Source organism: Puma concolor, chromosome B3, assembly GCF_028749965.1.
Source record: "Puma concolor isolate L17-30 chromosome B3, mPumCon1.1.hap2, whole genome shotgun sequence".
Classification (NCBI taxonomy): domain Eukaryota; kingdom Metazoa; phylum Chordata; class Mammalia; order Carnivora; family Felidae; genus Puma; species Puma concolor.
The window spans coordinates 87,657,904-87,673,886 of NC_141672.1; the positions used below are offsets into that span (position 1 = coordinate 87,657,904).

Sequence of the window (15,983 nt, forward strand, 5' to 3'; positions counted from 1 at the left end):
CATAGAATCGGAAGCAGGCTCCAGGCTCTGAGCCATCTACCCAGAGCCCGATGTGGGGCTCGAACTCACGGACCGCGAGATCGTGACCTGAGCTGAAGTCGGACGCCCAACCGACTGAGCCACCCAGGCGCCCCAATAGTGTTATTTTTAATAAGAATATTAACATGTATGGATTTATTATTTTAAAATGAGTTAACAAATATTTTAAAATATTTTCATTATAATTTCTAATATACTGATACAAACAAAAGCTCTTTGGGGTCCTTGATAATTTCTAAGAGTATAAAGAAACCAAAGAGTGTATGAGACCAAAAAGTATGAAAATTGCCAGGCTATGTCATGCTGTGGTAACAAAATCACCTCAAAAATCTCCCTGACTTAACAGATAGCTCATTTCTTGCTCATGCTCGTATTCAGTGTGTATCAGCACAGGGGCTTTGTTCATTAAAGTTACTCAGGGCCCTAGGCTGAGGGGGCCCTAGCCTATCACCTGCTGCCATGCTTAGCAGTCAGGAGAAGGGATACACACAGTGGTTCTTGAAAGCTTCCCCTGGAAGCGGCATGTCAGAGCATTGTAAAAGTGTGCAGTCTTGGAAGCACTTAAGTGAGAAACCTAAATCAAACAAAAACTCGTATTCTTGAGTTCTTTGTACCCTCTCCCCCAACATTGTTGGGTAAGTGTCAAAACACCATTGCTTAAGGATAAGGAGAAAAGTCAAGGGTGTGAATTATAGAATGATGTTGCTCGTGAGGTACTGAACCCCATGCCACATCCTAGACCCTATCTTTTCTCTCTTTTTAACATTTACTATGTGGGGCACCTGGGTGGCTCAGTTGGCTGAGCGTCCAACTTCGGCTCAGATCATGATCTCGTGGTTCGTAGGTTTCAGCCCTGCGTCAAGCTCTGTGCTGACAGCTCAGAGCCTGGGGTCTGCTTCAGATTCTGTGTCTCCCTCTCTCTCTGCCATGCCCCCCTTCACATTCTAGCTCTCTCTCTCTCTCTCTCTCTCTCTCTTTCTCTCAAACAAACAAACAAAAAAATGAATAAACATAAAAAAAGACTCCTTAAAAAAATTTACTATGCAATATTTAAGACATATAATAAAGACATATGGAATCATAGAATGAACGTGTGTCCACCATCAGCTTAAGAAATGAAATACCTGTACCATTAAGCTCCCTTTGTGCTCACCCTCATCTGCATAGTAAGACAGACGGTAAGTATGTGGACAGAAATATAATCAGTGTTGGGTCTGTACCTGAATCTAAGTGCTATGAAGAAGATAAAACAGGGTAAGTTAGGTATAGAGTGATAACAGTAAAGCTAGTTTGGAAAGTCTTTTCCTACGAGGAGACCTTTGAGCAAAGACCTGCGTGAATTAGCTGTGTGAATAGCCAAGCAAGGGAAGAGCATTTTAATTGAGGGAATAGCATATGCAGAACCTGAAGCTAGAATCTGCTTGAGGTGCTTCAGGCAGCCAGGGTGGCTGAGGTGGAGGAAGAGGGGGAGGGTGAAGGAAACGAAGTCAGACAGGGAGCCAGAGGCCAGATGATTCAGGGTCTTATAAACAGGGTAAAAGTATTTGAATTTGAACTTAAGGATGAGAAGCCCATGGGCTTTGAGCTGAGTAATGACGTGATCTCATATATTTTAAAAGAATCACTGTGGCCTGCCATATTGAGAAAAAGACTCTGGGAGGCAAGGCCTGAAGCGGAGAAAATAAGTGGGAATTATAGCCGTAGCCCAAGTGAGAGATAACAGTGACCTGAACTTCGTGGTGTCTTGTTGAATGTTTATAGCCTCTCTGAGGGGACAAAAAAGAGCCCTGGTTTGTAAATTTGCTGATTTTCATGGTGTAAGTACTCCCGCTGTGTTGATTTCAAGCTGTCAACGTGCTGTCACTGAAAGAGGAGGTGGGAGGGCGCCTGGGTGGCGCAGTCGGTTAAGCGTCCGACTTCAGCCAGGTCACCATCTCGCGGTCCGCGAGTTCGAGCCCCGCGTCGGGCTCTGGGCTGATGGCTCGGAGCCTGGAACCTGTTTCCGATTCTGTGTCTCCCTCTCTCTCTCTGCCCCTCCCCCGTTCATGCTCTGTCTCTCTCTGTCCCAAAAATAAATAAAAAACGTTGAAAAAAAAATTTAAAAAAATCTGCCCCTCCCCCGTTCATGCTCTGTCTCTCTCTGTCCCAAAAATAAATAAAAAACGTTGAAAAAAAAATTTTTAAATAAAAAATAAAAAAATGAAAGAGGAGGTGGGAAAGGAAGTGCACCGTCAGCTGTCGTGAGCCAGTGGAAGCTGGCTTGAACTTGGGTGTGGTTAGCTGGTGGTGTGTTTGCAGGGGGCGCTCAGGTCTGTCTTCATTTGTTATGGTAGAAGGGAGCTGTGCCACCTTTTTGGAAGGAGAGGATATGGAGGTTATGACAGGTAGACAGTCCATTTATAATTTCCGTTGTGCTGGGCCTTTTAAAATAAGCCTAGATGTTGGAGGCCCTGCAGGAGCCTTGGACTCTCTGAAATCCTTTGAAAGTGGAGTTCAGCCCAAAACCTCCCTGCAAACAGGAAGCTGGTTTGAGTTAGAACATAAAATAAAAACCAGCTGATGCCCCTGAATGTTTTTCCCCTGCTCCTCCCACTCCACAGAGCCAAAGGAAACTGCCTTTTTGTTTTTGGATAGTTGTTCAGAAAGTCAGAAAAAGCCAAAAACCATAAATCCTTTGAAAACAAGCCAACTTTTGAGCCCAGGCAAACTCCTGCGCATGGGGTTTCCTAGCCCGGATGTCTATCCCACTGCCAGGAGTCCTAGGAGGAAAGTGCATGAGGAACACAAAGTTGCCAGAGATCAGAGCCTGGAGCCCAGGCCCAGTGGGAAAAGATGGTCTGTAGCAGGTTTCTCCAACTGGAGCTTCCAGCCCACTTGTAGGTCATGAAATCAATAAAGTGGGCCATGACCAGAATAATTTTGTAATGAAATAGAGTGTAATAGAAAATAAAGTATATCACATGCAATAAGAGTAAGTGTTATTTTGTGAAACTTTGATTTCATTTTTATGCACATGCACACATGTACGTGTATCTATATACTGGGCCATAACATAAACTGTCTTTCTTACTGTGGCTTGTGGCCAAAAAATATTTGACCAACACTGGTCTTAAAGGTGTGAGTAACTTACATCTCCTTCCTGCTTTAGCTTGCTGTTGAAAAGTCCAAGCTAGTTTCAGAATGAATCTTCTGTGGAGCTGGATCATCTGCCCACAAAACACCTACCCAAATTCCTGTCAGAGGGAAGGAAAGCTGAGAATCAACAGACTGGTCTGATTCTTTGGGACCAAAGCTGAGGCATAAAGGAGGGATTGATGCAAATTTGGATCCAAAGGACTTGCCTAAAATGATTCACTGGAAGAGAATAGAAGTTGAGCAGCCTTTTAGCTCACTGCGCTTGATTCTGCTGACCTTTTCCATTTTTGTGGGTAATGCTAGCCTTGGGTTCCTCTCTCTCTTCTCTTCTCTCTCTCTTGTAGGCAGTTGGTACAGCAGGGATGTTTCTGAGAACCCCTCCTTCTGGGTTAGCTGGAGGCACAGTGCCAGGATGGGGAGTGGTGCCCTGAACTGAGTGTCCCCTGGACTTCCCCAGGGGTATTTGTGCTCTCCAGTCAGTCTGCCTGCTGCTCAGGCCGTTCAGAAAGGTGACTGGGTGCCAGGGCATCATGAAGCTGAGAAAAAGTGAGGAAGGAGGCATAAGGTAGGGCGAATGACCAAGAACACAGAGAGTAGGGGACAGTTAATTTATCCCACACTAGGTTTAGTGCTTCAGGTAGGCCCATGGTAACTGACAAGTCTGGTGCTTGGCAGGTGGCTGTGGGTTGGTATAGTGCCCTGGGAATAAACTGCCTCTTTCGGTGAGTAGACATGTATTGGAATTGCTGGTCCACATCCCCAGGAAGCACAGAAGACTCTTGGGGACCTTCCTGGGGAATAGGCTTTAACTATAATGTCCTAGGAGATTTATTTTGGTCTTTGGCCACCATAGGGGATTTCTTTCCAACTAATTCAAACTAAAATGGTCCCTGGAGATAAGTACCATCCCTCTAGAAGGATTTTGAATTCTCCAGCTGAGACGATAAGAGAGGAGGAGAGATCCTAAAGCCACCTAATTGATTCTGGGTTTCCCCTCTCTAGAAACTGCCCTGGACTAGGAGTAGACCACCCTGCTACAGACATAAACACCTCTGATGTGTTTCTGGTTCACACCACCTAAGGCCTCCGAGACTCGTAGCAGAGCACAGTCTAGCCTGTTTACATGACCTTTCTGCATTCAGATGCCTATCTCTTTGAGTCAATGGAGAGACCAAGGACATGTCTGGGGAGGGCCAGTGCAGCGAGTCCAGACTGTACTAGAGGGTACTGGACCTGGAGTGACAAGCAAGATGTTCTGTAGCAGAGAGTGAGGTGGGGTGAGAAGAGGCTCCAGGGCAGCCTGAATCTCCCATGGGATCATCTAGCAGAAAGGCCAGTGAACTAATTGAGGTTAGTCCAGTGTGTGCCCCGGGGCTGTAGCCAGTGTAGGGTAACAGTATGGATGGTGAGAGTGATTGTGAATGTCCCATGTGGCCATGTCCTATCAGAATCTCTGAGCACTTTACACATATATCCCTTGCATCTCTGTGGGAGTTGTGGCTTAATAATAATAATTAGAGCACTCTGAACATCTGTGCTTTGTAAAACACAGCATTAAGCCATGTTTCTGTCTCTCAGGCGCATAGTCTGAATGAACTGGCAGATGTTGGTGGGGGGAGGTGCAGTTCTCTGATGGAGGGGAAGAACATGATGGGATGCAAAGATCAGGGATCTTATGAGTCACCTAATTGCTACCTAACATTCCTCTGACTCTTGGTGGATCAGAGTAGCCTTTCTTTCATGCCTGCCAAGGCACAAAGATTAGTAACCTCCTCTGAATCTCATAGACAGAAGAGGCCAGTGTGGGGACCCAAGGCTTTATCTTGTAAATGGAGCCTTCATGGATTGGGGGAGTGCTTGTTCCTCTGTGGCCATGAGCTGAGCTTTTGCACTTCATTTTATTTCCCATGGTCCCCACAGAGTGAGCCCTCTTAAAAGCCTTCAGTACACACTGGCTGTTCCCCATGTGATCAAGGGGCCTGTGCCAGACCAGAACCTGGAGAAGTCAGTGGTCCCATTCTCTTGAAGAAAGCAGTCGGCATTTGCTAGATGGTCGTGGGTACCTTCAGTACCTCCTTCCCAACTTGGCTCTGTCCATGTGTCACTTCTCTGTCTTGCTCTAACAGGTGACCTTGGAGAAGGTGCTTGGAATAACAGTGTCTGGAGGCAGAGGACTTGCCTGCGATCCCCGATCCGGTTTAGTTGCCTACCCAGCTGGGTAAGTAAGTACATTGGAAGAAGTCTTATTGCATGGGAGTTTAAAGCCTTGCTAGTAAACCTGTGAGGGTGGGCAGGGGTTTTTGGTATCTTTTGGGAGACGTGTCCTGGTTACTGTTTTGGTACCACTTTTGTAAAGGAGTTACAGGGCCAGGTAAAGTCTCTCTGTTGAATGTTGTCCTTGTTGCCATCCTGTCGTGCTTTTTGGCCATCCACCCACACATACAGAGTCACACTTTATCTTACACGCAGTTCCCAACACCATTTTTAATATCTACCTTCTGGCCACCTTCGAAAACAGCTTTATTGAGTTGTAATGTACCACACAATTTGCTCATTTAAAGCGTAAAATTCAGTGGTTTTTTTGTTTTGTTTTGTTTTGTTTTTTTTAGCATATCTCCAGAGTTGTGCAACCATCACCACAGTCAATTTTAGAATATTTTCATCACCCCAAAAAGACTACATACTCATTAACAGTCACTTTCCATTTACCCCCAAGACCTGCAGTCCTAAACAACCTCTAATCTACTTTGAGTCTGTATAGATTTACCTGTTCTGGATATTTCATATAAGTGGAATCATTCCATATAAGTAGAATATTTGGCTTTGTGTGACTTTTTTAACTTAGCATAATGTTTTTAATGTTCATACATGTCATGGTAGGTATCAGTACTTTGTCTTTTTATGGCCGAATAACATTCCATTGAATGGATGTCCCACATTTTTTCTGTTCATCAGTTGATGGGCGCTTGGGTTGTTTTGACTTTCTGGCTATTTTATGAAAAGTACTGCTTTGAACATTTGCCCATTCTCATCACTTGGAGAGATGTCAGTGCCATGGGAGAGCTGTAGGGTTTGGCCTCCTGGGTGACTCATTTGGTTAAGCATCCAACTTTGGCTCAGGTCATGATTTCACGGCTCATGAGTTCGAGCCCCACATCGGGCTCTGTGCCTGCTTCAGATCCTCTGCCCCCCTCCTCTCTCTCTCTCTGCCCCTCCCCTGCTTGCACTCTCTCTCAAAAAGAAATAAACATTAAAAAAAAAAAAAAAAAGGAAGAAATAAAGGTGGAGTTTTGGGGCTGGTGTTCTTTCCCTTGCCACCTTTTTACTCCTCTGCTCCTGCAGATGGGAACCCCCAGCCATAGTTTCTTTAGGCTTTTGCAGAAGTGTTTCTTTTGGAGGCTTGGCAACTTTGCTGCTTCTGGGTCTCTCTGTCAACCCCTGTTCCTTCCAGCAAGGCGTGGGAGCACAAAAATGGGAAGGCCACACTGGTCTCCCTTTCTTCTCCCACTGTCAGCTTGGGAGTGCCAAGTTTCCCAGTGTGATTTCCACAGCAACTCTTGTAGTTTTTGTACCAGTATGTGATTTTCTTAGTTTTATCATCTCATCCAAAATCTACTTTTATCAAGAACTTATTCTGGGGGTGCCTGGGGGGCTCAGCCAGTTAAGTGTCCAACTTTGGCTCAGGTCATGATCTCGTGGTTTGTGAGTTCGAGCCTTGTGTCAGGCTCTGCGCTGACAGCACAGAGCCTGGAGGCTGCTTCGGATTCTGTGTCTCCCTTTCTCTCTGCCCCTCTCTAGCTCACACTCTGTCTCTGTCTCTCTCTCATAAATAAATAAACAGTAAAAAAAAAAAAAAAAAAAAAAAAAAAAAAGGAAAAAAATAAAATTTATTCTGTGCCAGGCACTTTGTTAAGCACTTTGCAAGGAATGATTTTATTTAATACTTAGAGCAACCCTGTAAAGTTGATACTGTTATCCCATTTAGAGAAGGAAACTAAGATACAGAGATGTTAAGCGGTTTGCTCAAGGTCACACAGCTAGTGAGTGTCTGGTTGGGATTTCAACCCAAGTAGTCTGACTACAGAGCTCTTAATCTTAAAATGGCATGGGGTGGGGGAAGATCTGACTTTCTGCTTATTTTTAAAGGTTGCTTTTCGTGTAGCCGTCTGCCTGCCATACGAATGAGAAGAGCCCAATTTATGGGCATCTCAATCTGTGCCAGGGAAACTTCTGTCCCTGAGTCCTCGGGCCAGTGTCTCTCCTGAGTGGCCCTTTGGCATTTGATGTATGCAGTGGGGGTGCTGTGGGAGCTACACTGGCTTTACTCTGTAGAGGCTGAGCTGGCCTCCTTCTCCCCGACCAGAAGCAAGTTGATGAATGACCTCTGTTGCTGCCTACCCAGTGCAGCCTGCCTCAGGGGGATTCCACCCATGCCTGCCCCTGCCTGGGAAAGCTGGGCTCCTTCTTGTTGGAGATGGGGTTGGGGCTGGATGTGAGGTAGGCAGGAAAGACCTGGGCTGCTGCTTGGTACGTGCTGAGCCTCGCGTGCCTGCCCTAGGGATTGTGGACGCCTGCTCCCCACCTCTTTCCCCCATGCCCCTGTCTCCAGGCCTGGTGCCTTTAAGGATGTGTGCTTCTGTTTGTGGGCAGGTCCCAGCCTGGCATGTGTGCCTGGCAGTCATTAGCCTTCCAGGTGGTATATGGAAGCTTCCCTTCTGTGACATCTAGTAGGTTCCCTCAGTGTGCTTGGCTTGGGCCAGCCCTGGGCAGTGAGTGCCATGATCTACTCCCTGACCTTCTACATTCCTAGAACTTCAAGTTCTCCTTTTGTAAATGGCGTCTTTTTGAATGTTTTCATTTTGCTGTGGGCTAGAGCTCCCTGTTGCTGCTCTGGGGTGTCTGGGGACCACCAAAGTGTATGTGAGCCGAGCAGTCTCTTTCCCTTCTTCTTTTCCTAGCTGGCGAGCCTAACCCCACCCCCACTTTCTGGTTCCTACTGTGCTTGTTGCTCTAGGAGCTGCTCAGGTATCCTAGAAACAAGAAGAAAAACAAAGCTCAGAAAAGTCTCCCAGAGGCCTAGAGGCAAATATCAAACCAAAACAAAGTTTTCTGAAAGGAAATGAAACAGCTCCAAGAGGGTGGGGTGGAGGGGGATGTGTGTCAGGCAGAGGTGGGTGAAGTCTCTGGGCAGAGACCCCTCAGTTTTAGTGGCTCCTGCATCTCTTCTCCAGAGTCCTCCTCCCTTTGCTGTTCTCTCCACAGAAAGCCTACCCTTCACCTGTCACACTTCGAGCCCCCCTGCTGCAGGAGGCCAAGTGGTCCCTAGATAGCCTCTTTGAGGGATTCAGTTTAGTTGAACATCCGTAGTTGACTTGGGCCCCTTCTGGCCTAGTGGAGGATTTAGGGGCTGTAGAGCCCAGCATAGTCCCCATTGCCACGGTGGGAGCCAGTCAGTTCTGAGAATGGCTTTCCCTTGACTGCCAATGCCAAAGTTCAGGGTCTGGCCTGGGTGACTCTCTGGGCAGGGCAGCTACTGAAGTGGGGGTGTCCTGGAAAGATAACCTGCTCTATCCAGTAGCCCAGAGGAGGACTCTTGGTCGCTTTAACTGGGGAGGAGGAGGGGAAACCTATATTTCCTGAGAAGACCCTCCATTCCCTCAGCCCATATTGGAAGTTATGCTGAGGTCCCCAGCTCCAAAGCATTGGACCAGGTATGAAACCACAAAAATCTCTCCCTGAACTGTGTTCTAGTGGCATATCAGCTGAAGGAGCACAGAAGTACCTTTGTACTGTCTGTGGCAAGCCCTGAATGGGGGTTTGCCAGGGAGTGTGTGGGACTATGGAGAGACCAGGTGGCCACGAGAGAAGATGCTTGGACTTTGTGCCCTGGTGGATGGGAGTCTTGTGTGTGAGGGGCACTCACAAGCATCAGTCTCCTCATTGCCAGTCTTCTGGTTGTTCTGTAAGTCTCACACCTGAAACCGAGGCCCCTTACTTCTTCCTCAAATGGTTTGGTCATAGATACCTTCATTCATTTGTTCAGCACATATTTGTTGAAAACCTGCTCTGGGCCAGGTGGTATTCCAGGTACAAGGTATATAGCCATGAGTAGAACAGGAAGGGTGACTGTTTTGTGGGGTTTAGGTTCAAGAGGGACAGGCAGACAGTATGCATGTAAACAAATAAATGAGCAAGATAATCACAGAGATGGTGTGTTCTGAAGAAAGTAAAGCTGAGTGATGGAAGAGAGTAAGTGAGTGATTAGTGGTTTGTGTGGCAGGGGATGGGGCCGGACAAGGGGCTACTTTAAGACTGGGTGCAGGGGCGCCTGGGTGGCGCAGTCGGTTAAGCGTCCGACTTCAGCCAGGTCACGATCTCGCGCTCCGTGAGTTCGAGCCCCGCGTCGGGCTCTGGGCTGATGGCTCAGAGCCTGGAGCCTGTTTCCGATTCTGTGTCTCCCTCTCTCTCTGCCCCTCCCCCGTTCATGCTCTGTCTCTCTCTGTCCCAAAAATAAATAAACGTTGAAAAAAAAAAAAACTGATTAAGACTGGGTGGATAAAACTCAGTGGGAGGTAAAATGCAGCTGCTGTCTGAATGACAAAGAGGAATGAACACATGAGGATCTGACACCAATGTGGACCAGGTGGAGGAAATCTCTAGTGCAGAGGTTCCAGGGAAAGGAGGAATCGACTCACTTGTTTGAGGAGCTGAGCAGTGGCAGTGGTGGCTAGATCGTAACGAGTGAGGGAAAGGTGGTCAGACACTGCATTTTGACCTGGCTTGTAAGTCTTGCAGCCCACGGAGATTTACCTTTTGTTCCAGAAGGGGATATGTTTAGAGTCCTCTGGGTAGAGAGAAATGCACTGGTAGCTCTACACAGGTAACCATGTTATTCACTGGGTTATTACCATCAAGCCTTTCTCGTGTTTTTGAGGACGGACTTGTAAAATGTCCCAGAAACAGAAATGTCAATGGATCTCATGACCTGGCCTAAGAGGATTACTTATTTGGAAGGTATTGGATTGCAAGTACCTAAAGAGGACCATAACTGAGGATGCCTTCGGAAACACCCTCATTCATTATCTCTTAGAGTAATTAAAGCTATACAATTTTCCACAGGGACAGTTTATAATTCCATTCCTGGCTGAGGACCCTAATGAATCACTAGTGCCCAGCAGGTCGTGTATGGGATGCCATAATTGGGGTTCCTGTTGTAAGTGCTGACCCCCTGGATAGTGCTTTCCTTGTTAGTGGTGTACCAGAGTACCCTTCCAGAAGACGGACAGCAGCACCATGCTGGTAACTCTGTCCGTTGTCTTCTTCAGTTTCCACAGCAATTCCGTGAGGTAGATATTATTCTTTCTGTTTTACAGATGAAACTGAAGGAAACTGAAGTTCAGAGAAGTTAAGGAATATGCCCAGGATCACACAGTATGCTAGTAGATGGGTCTGCCTGACCTCAGTTTTCTTGTTGTTTCCACCATCATACTGCTGCCCTCAAGTGTCAACCCTAAAAGCTTAGGGTAGGGGAGAACCATGCACCTGCCCCAGGTCCCTAGTTCTCAGTTCTGCTAATCAGGAGGTTCCTTGGCTTTGAAATCTGATAGCTACTGACTTAAAGATATATTCACTCTTTCACAAATATTTATTGAGTGCCTATCTTCTAGGCCCTGGGGATGTAAACAAAACAGACAAAAATACCTCCTTCACTGAGCTGGCAATCTAGTGATGCAGATAGATCTCTTCCCTCCCAAAAAGTTAACTTTACAGAATATTACAGGTTGATGTGTGCTTTGGAAAAAGTGTAAGCAGTGAAAGGGAATAGGGAATGGGGGTAGGGTATGAGGTTGTGATGTTCAATAAGGCTAGAGAGTGACATTTGAGTTAGTCTTGAAGAACCTCTTGTCCCTCTGATTTTACCTGGTCTGAAAGAACTTCAAGGCACAGGGTCACTGCTTGAATCTACTGTGTCCTGCTCCCTGTATGTGCTGCTGTGTTCGTTGCTCATCCCACGGTTGTTTCATTTCTGCCTTCTGGAGGATGGTTGGTAGGAGGTGGATCCTGTGGGAATGCCTGGCTTTTCATGATGGCAGCAGGCTTGAACCTGTCCAGAGAAGGGGTGTGTTGAGGGCTTGGCCCTTTCTGGTTCAGAGGAGCTCCTGGGCAGTGGGCCCAGCACCTGGTACTGGTGCTCCACCACGTGACTCCTGGGCTGAGGCCCCAGGGGACTGAGGCCTCACTGTCTCCTTGCACCTGCACCCTGGGGTTCTGCATTACAGGACTCAGGCAGGCGGTTGGGCCAGCCCAACCCTTGTCATGGATTCTAGCCAACAGTGCTGCAAGGGCACACATGAAAATGACTGCCTGTTGTGCTGGGTGAGGTCAAGGGCCCAGGAGGCCGGAGGCAGAGGGCCAAAGACTGATGCAAACTGCACCCCACCCTCTTCTTCCCTGCAGATGGGGAGCTTGCTCAAGGTCAGAGAAGACTGAGGTGGCTCCCACATCAGTGTTGTTGGGAGGCCCTCAGCCAGTGGGGCTAGTGGGAACCTTGGATGTCTTTGCCAAGTTCTGCCGTCATTTCAGCACCTGCGTTATTGTCCCCACAAGTGGAGCTGTGACCATGGGGTTGGTCTCTTTCTTCCTCTATGTTGGGAGGTTTCCATATTTGAATAATTAAAATTTTCAGTTTAGAGGTCTATCTCTTGTCTATCTCTTGCATGTTTCTCTCCTTTGCTTAGCTCCTCAATGACGTACCTGAGATTTTTCTAGGCTAATGGGGTGTGTGTGTGTGTTTGTGTGTGTGTGTGTATGGCAGGGGTAGGGGGTGTTAGAGAAGGGAAGGGTTGCCTCACAGTCAGTAATCTTTCTCTCTACATTGTGTTTTTACACACACATGCTGCTCTCTTTCCTTCCCCCACCACGGAGCTGAACTTGCCAGGAGGAGGAAACAAGATGTCGTGGTCAAGCAAGACTCAGAATTTGTGTTTGGTGACTTGGAAAGCATTTTAAGCAGTCCAATGCACTGCCCTTGGAAAGTCACGATGCAGCTTTAGGATGATGGGTTTAAGGGAAAACTCAAAAGCATATCATAGAGCCCTCATCACCTACCTTTTCTGGATTTGGAGTGTGGTCAGCTGGAATATGTGTCGGGTCAGGTTGAGTCAGATCAGCCCTCAGCTGAAGCCCTTTGCCATGGTTTATGTATAGCTATCAGAAAGCTAGGTAACCTGTAACCAGTCAGACTAGAAGTCCCTGCTAGAGAGATGAGCCTCCAGAGACAGGCCTCCTCAGTAGGTCGGCACAGATAATAAGAAAGTTAGAAAACATCGGTTGGGTGGAAAACTTGCTAGGCTTTTCATGATGGTGGCAGGCCAGGGTGTACATATGAGTGAGTGTGTGTGTGTGTGTGTGTGTGTGTGTGTGTGTGTGTGAATTTTTGCACACTGAATAAAGTATTAAAATCCAAATATCTAAATCTATGAACTCGGAACTATAGTGCTATAGTTTTCATCTGGCCTGTTCTGATTTTAAAAAAATTCTGTAGCCCAAATCCTTTTTCCCCTCAAAGTGCCCCACTCTTCTTTCCCTTTTCTCACAGGCTCCTGTCCAAGCACCGTGCATGTTAGGTCAATGTGTTTCCCCTTCTCTCACCTTCAACTTCACGTTCCTCTTCTTTCCTCCACTCACTTGCAGTCTGCACTCCTTAGAGCACTGCTTCTGGAGTCCTGACTCTCTTCAGCTTTAGCTGAGTGGCCTTGAGCCAGTTACCTCACTGTTCTGATCTCGGTTCTCCATCTGTATAGTGGGGATAATTGTACCAGCATCACAAGGTTGCTGTAAGGATTAGCTAAAACCAGACATCTAGGCTGCTTGGCAGAGTGCCTGCTACTTAGAAAGTGCTTGATAAATGGTAACTCTTATTACTGAGCCCTGCTGCGTGGAGAGCAGAGGACCGGCTACTAAAGGAGTTCATGTTTAAAGTTTATGTTCAGAGTTCACTGAAACTCTTGTGTGGTGCATCTTAACTTAGCCAGGAGATGTCACTTCCATTTTCTTTCCATGCTTCTGTGCTGCTGTCCTAGACACTTGAGGTGATTTCTCTCCATGTTTCCCCCATCCTTTCCTTGCTGCCTTCTAAGCTTGTTATCCCTTAAATGAATGAAGATGCAGATATTTTCTTTCCCCAAGCTTAATCCTGCTCTCCTTTCTTGGCTGCCTTCCCAGAACAAAAAATAAAGCTTTCTTTGAAGTTTTTACCATTACTGAGGTCCTAACAGGACTTACCTCCATTCTTCCAAAGGAAAAACCTGACATAGTCTCTTAGCACCTCTCCCCCCACTGCCAGGAGCCCCCTTTCAGCTTCCTTTCCATGCTTAAGGAATAGTAATATTAGCATTTGCCATTTGCTTGGCTCCTACTCTGTGTCAGAAAAAATCATTTAATCTTCACAGAAGTCTGATAAGCTAGATCTGAGTGTCTCCTTGATTATGGATAAGTAAACAGGAGTGTGCCTTACCCAGGGTCCCAGGGCTGTACATGCCAGAACAAGGGGTAGAACCCTGGTATCTACCTTCAGAGCCCACAGTGCCCCTCTGGCCCCACACTGCCTCTGAGGATCCAGATGTCCTCAGTCCCTCCCTCCATAGAAGACAGGTGGGGTGTGGAGTAGGGAGAGCTGGGCCTACGGATGCCCCAGAAGACCAAGCTAGTGGACCAGGGGAGGCATTCTTCCATTTAATAAGTGGTTTTTGAACAACTGCAATAGGGCAGCCTCTGCTAGGCACAGGAGACAAAGCTGTGAGCAGAACCAGACCCAGTTCTCATTCTCACGAAAAGCACAATCTGGTGGGAGGGTCGTTAAAATAAGTGTAAAGTTGCAGCGGTGATAAATGTTACAAAAGATGGATACACTCTACTTGCTACAAGAGCACTTGCTACTGAGGCCATTTGACCTGAGATCTGAAAGAGGACTAAAGATTAACTAGTTGGAAAAGGGAGAGAAGAATGTTCTAGATAATGGAAACAGTTCTTGCAAAGGAGCACAGCAAGTTAAAGAGAGTGAAGGAGGGGCGCCTGGGTGGCGCAGTCGGTTAGGCGTCCGACTTCAGCCAGGTCACGATCTCGCGGTCCGTGAGTTCGAGCCCCGCGTCGGGCTCTGGGCTGATGGCTCGGAGCCTGGAGCCTGTTTCCGATTCTGTGTCTCCCTCTCTCTCTCTGCCCCTCCCCCGTTCATGCTCTGTCTCTCTCTGTCCCAAAAATAAATAAACGTTGAAAAAAAAAATTAAAAAAAAAAAAAAAAAGAGAGTGAAGGAATGTGGTTGGAACATGGTTCATGGTGAAGCTGAAGGGTGGGCAGGGGTCATACCACCCAGGGCCTTCATGGGCACTTTAAGGAGTTTGGTTTTGGAAGCCCCCCAGGGATGATCGTCCGGGAGTGACATGATCAGATCAGACACTCACGTGTGTTTGATGTAAAGAGCATTGAGAGTCAGGAGACCTGGGAGTCCTGGATCTGCTCTCTATAGGAGTTTTCTGAGCCTAGGTTTCCTCATCTCAAAATCCTGGAGGGTTGGACTCAGTGATGTTTAAAGTCACCTAGCACAGTGCATTTAATTTAAAAAAAAAAAAATTCATGTTTATTTATTTTTGAGAGAGAGAGAGAGAGAGAGAGATAGAGTGTGAGCAGGGTAGGGGCAGAGAGAGACGGAGACACAGAATCTGAAGAAGGCTCCAGGCCCTGGGCTGTTAGCACAGAGCCCAATGTGGGGCTCAAGCTCATGAGCCATGAGATCATGACCTGAGCCAAAGTTGGATGCTTAACTGACTGAGCCACCCAGGTGCTCTGCACAGTGCATTTAATTCCTTCCATCCTTCCTTCCAGCTCTAAGGTTCTATGAGTCTGTTTTGCAGGAATTAGGTTCCCTGTATCCTGGACTGCCCGTAACAGAAGCTAGGCAAGTGTGCATGGATGTGTGTGTGTGTGTGTGTGTGTGTGTGTGTGTGTGTGTGTGTTTGGGAACAGGGGAGAAAGAGTGATGCGGCACAGAGTTTCCAAGGGCCTTTGACTTTTGTCATATATTTCAATCCCTATGATGACATGGCATTGCACAAGGGAAGCAGGAGACTAGAGATTGGTATAAAGAGAGAAAGGAGAAAGGAATGAAGAAAAGGGAACAAGGTAAGATGAGGAGATGGGGAGAGAAGGAGAAAGCAAACAGCGAGGATTGATTTGGGGAAGGGGTCAGAAGAGAAGATGATGTGACTCAGGAATTCCAAGGCTTCGTTGCTCAGCCTGGCAGTTCTGGGCATATCTAGTACCTCAGAGATTCTGGTGACCCCAGAGATTACTTGTAGAATTTGCATATTGAAGTGGTTTATGGAGCCTAACGTGCCAAGCACTCACTAGCAGCCTGTACTTGCCTTTGCTTCAAGTTTTAGCAGGCATTGGAGTTCCTATTAAACAAGGTTGGGTCTGGGGGATGTCACCCTCTGCTCAGTGTCTCCCCGTGTAGCAGGCTTCAGGCTTGCTCCTGTCAGCTACTTACAGTACTCATGAAGTACTAAGGTGGAAGGGGCAGCGGGCCCAGGCTTGCTGACAGTCAAGGAGCCTAAGAGAGAGCACTGCCTGCCTATGGCTTCGGGCTTCCTGCTTTGACTCCTGTCACCTGGCCTCCTCTCTGGAACTGCCTCTGGAAAGTCAGTCTGAACCTGATCCCGTCCAACCTTGCTGCCTGGTCAGAGAGGGTACTCCCACCCTTCTCTGCACAGCAGGCAGGCGGGCGGAGTTCCAGATTGTCTTCTGGCAGTCT

At 47.3% G+C, this 15,983-nt stretch overlaps 1 protein-coding gene across 5 annotated transcripts in view; it reads left to right on the top strand.

The window, feature by feature from the left end:
* MAPKBP1 (mitogen-activated protein kinase binding protein 1) overlaps positions 1-15,983 on the top strand; it is a 56,229-nt gene that overhangs the window by 22,171 nt on the left and 18,075 nt on the right. For all 5 annotated transcript variants that reach the window (XM_086710432.1, XM_086710433.1, XM_086710429.1 and 2 more), the window contains one exon: positions 5,301-5,392. In XM_086710432.1, coding sequence (XP_086566558.1) covers positions 5,301-5,392 — 92 coding nt within the window. The remainder of the gene's footprint in view (positions 1-5,300; positions 5,393-15,983) is intronic.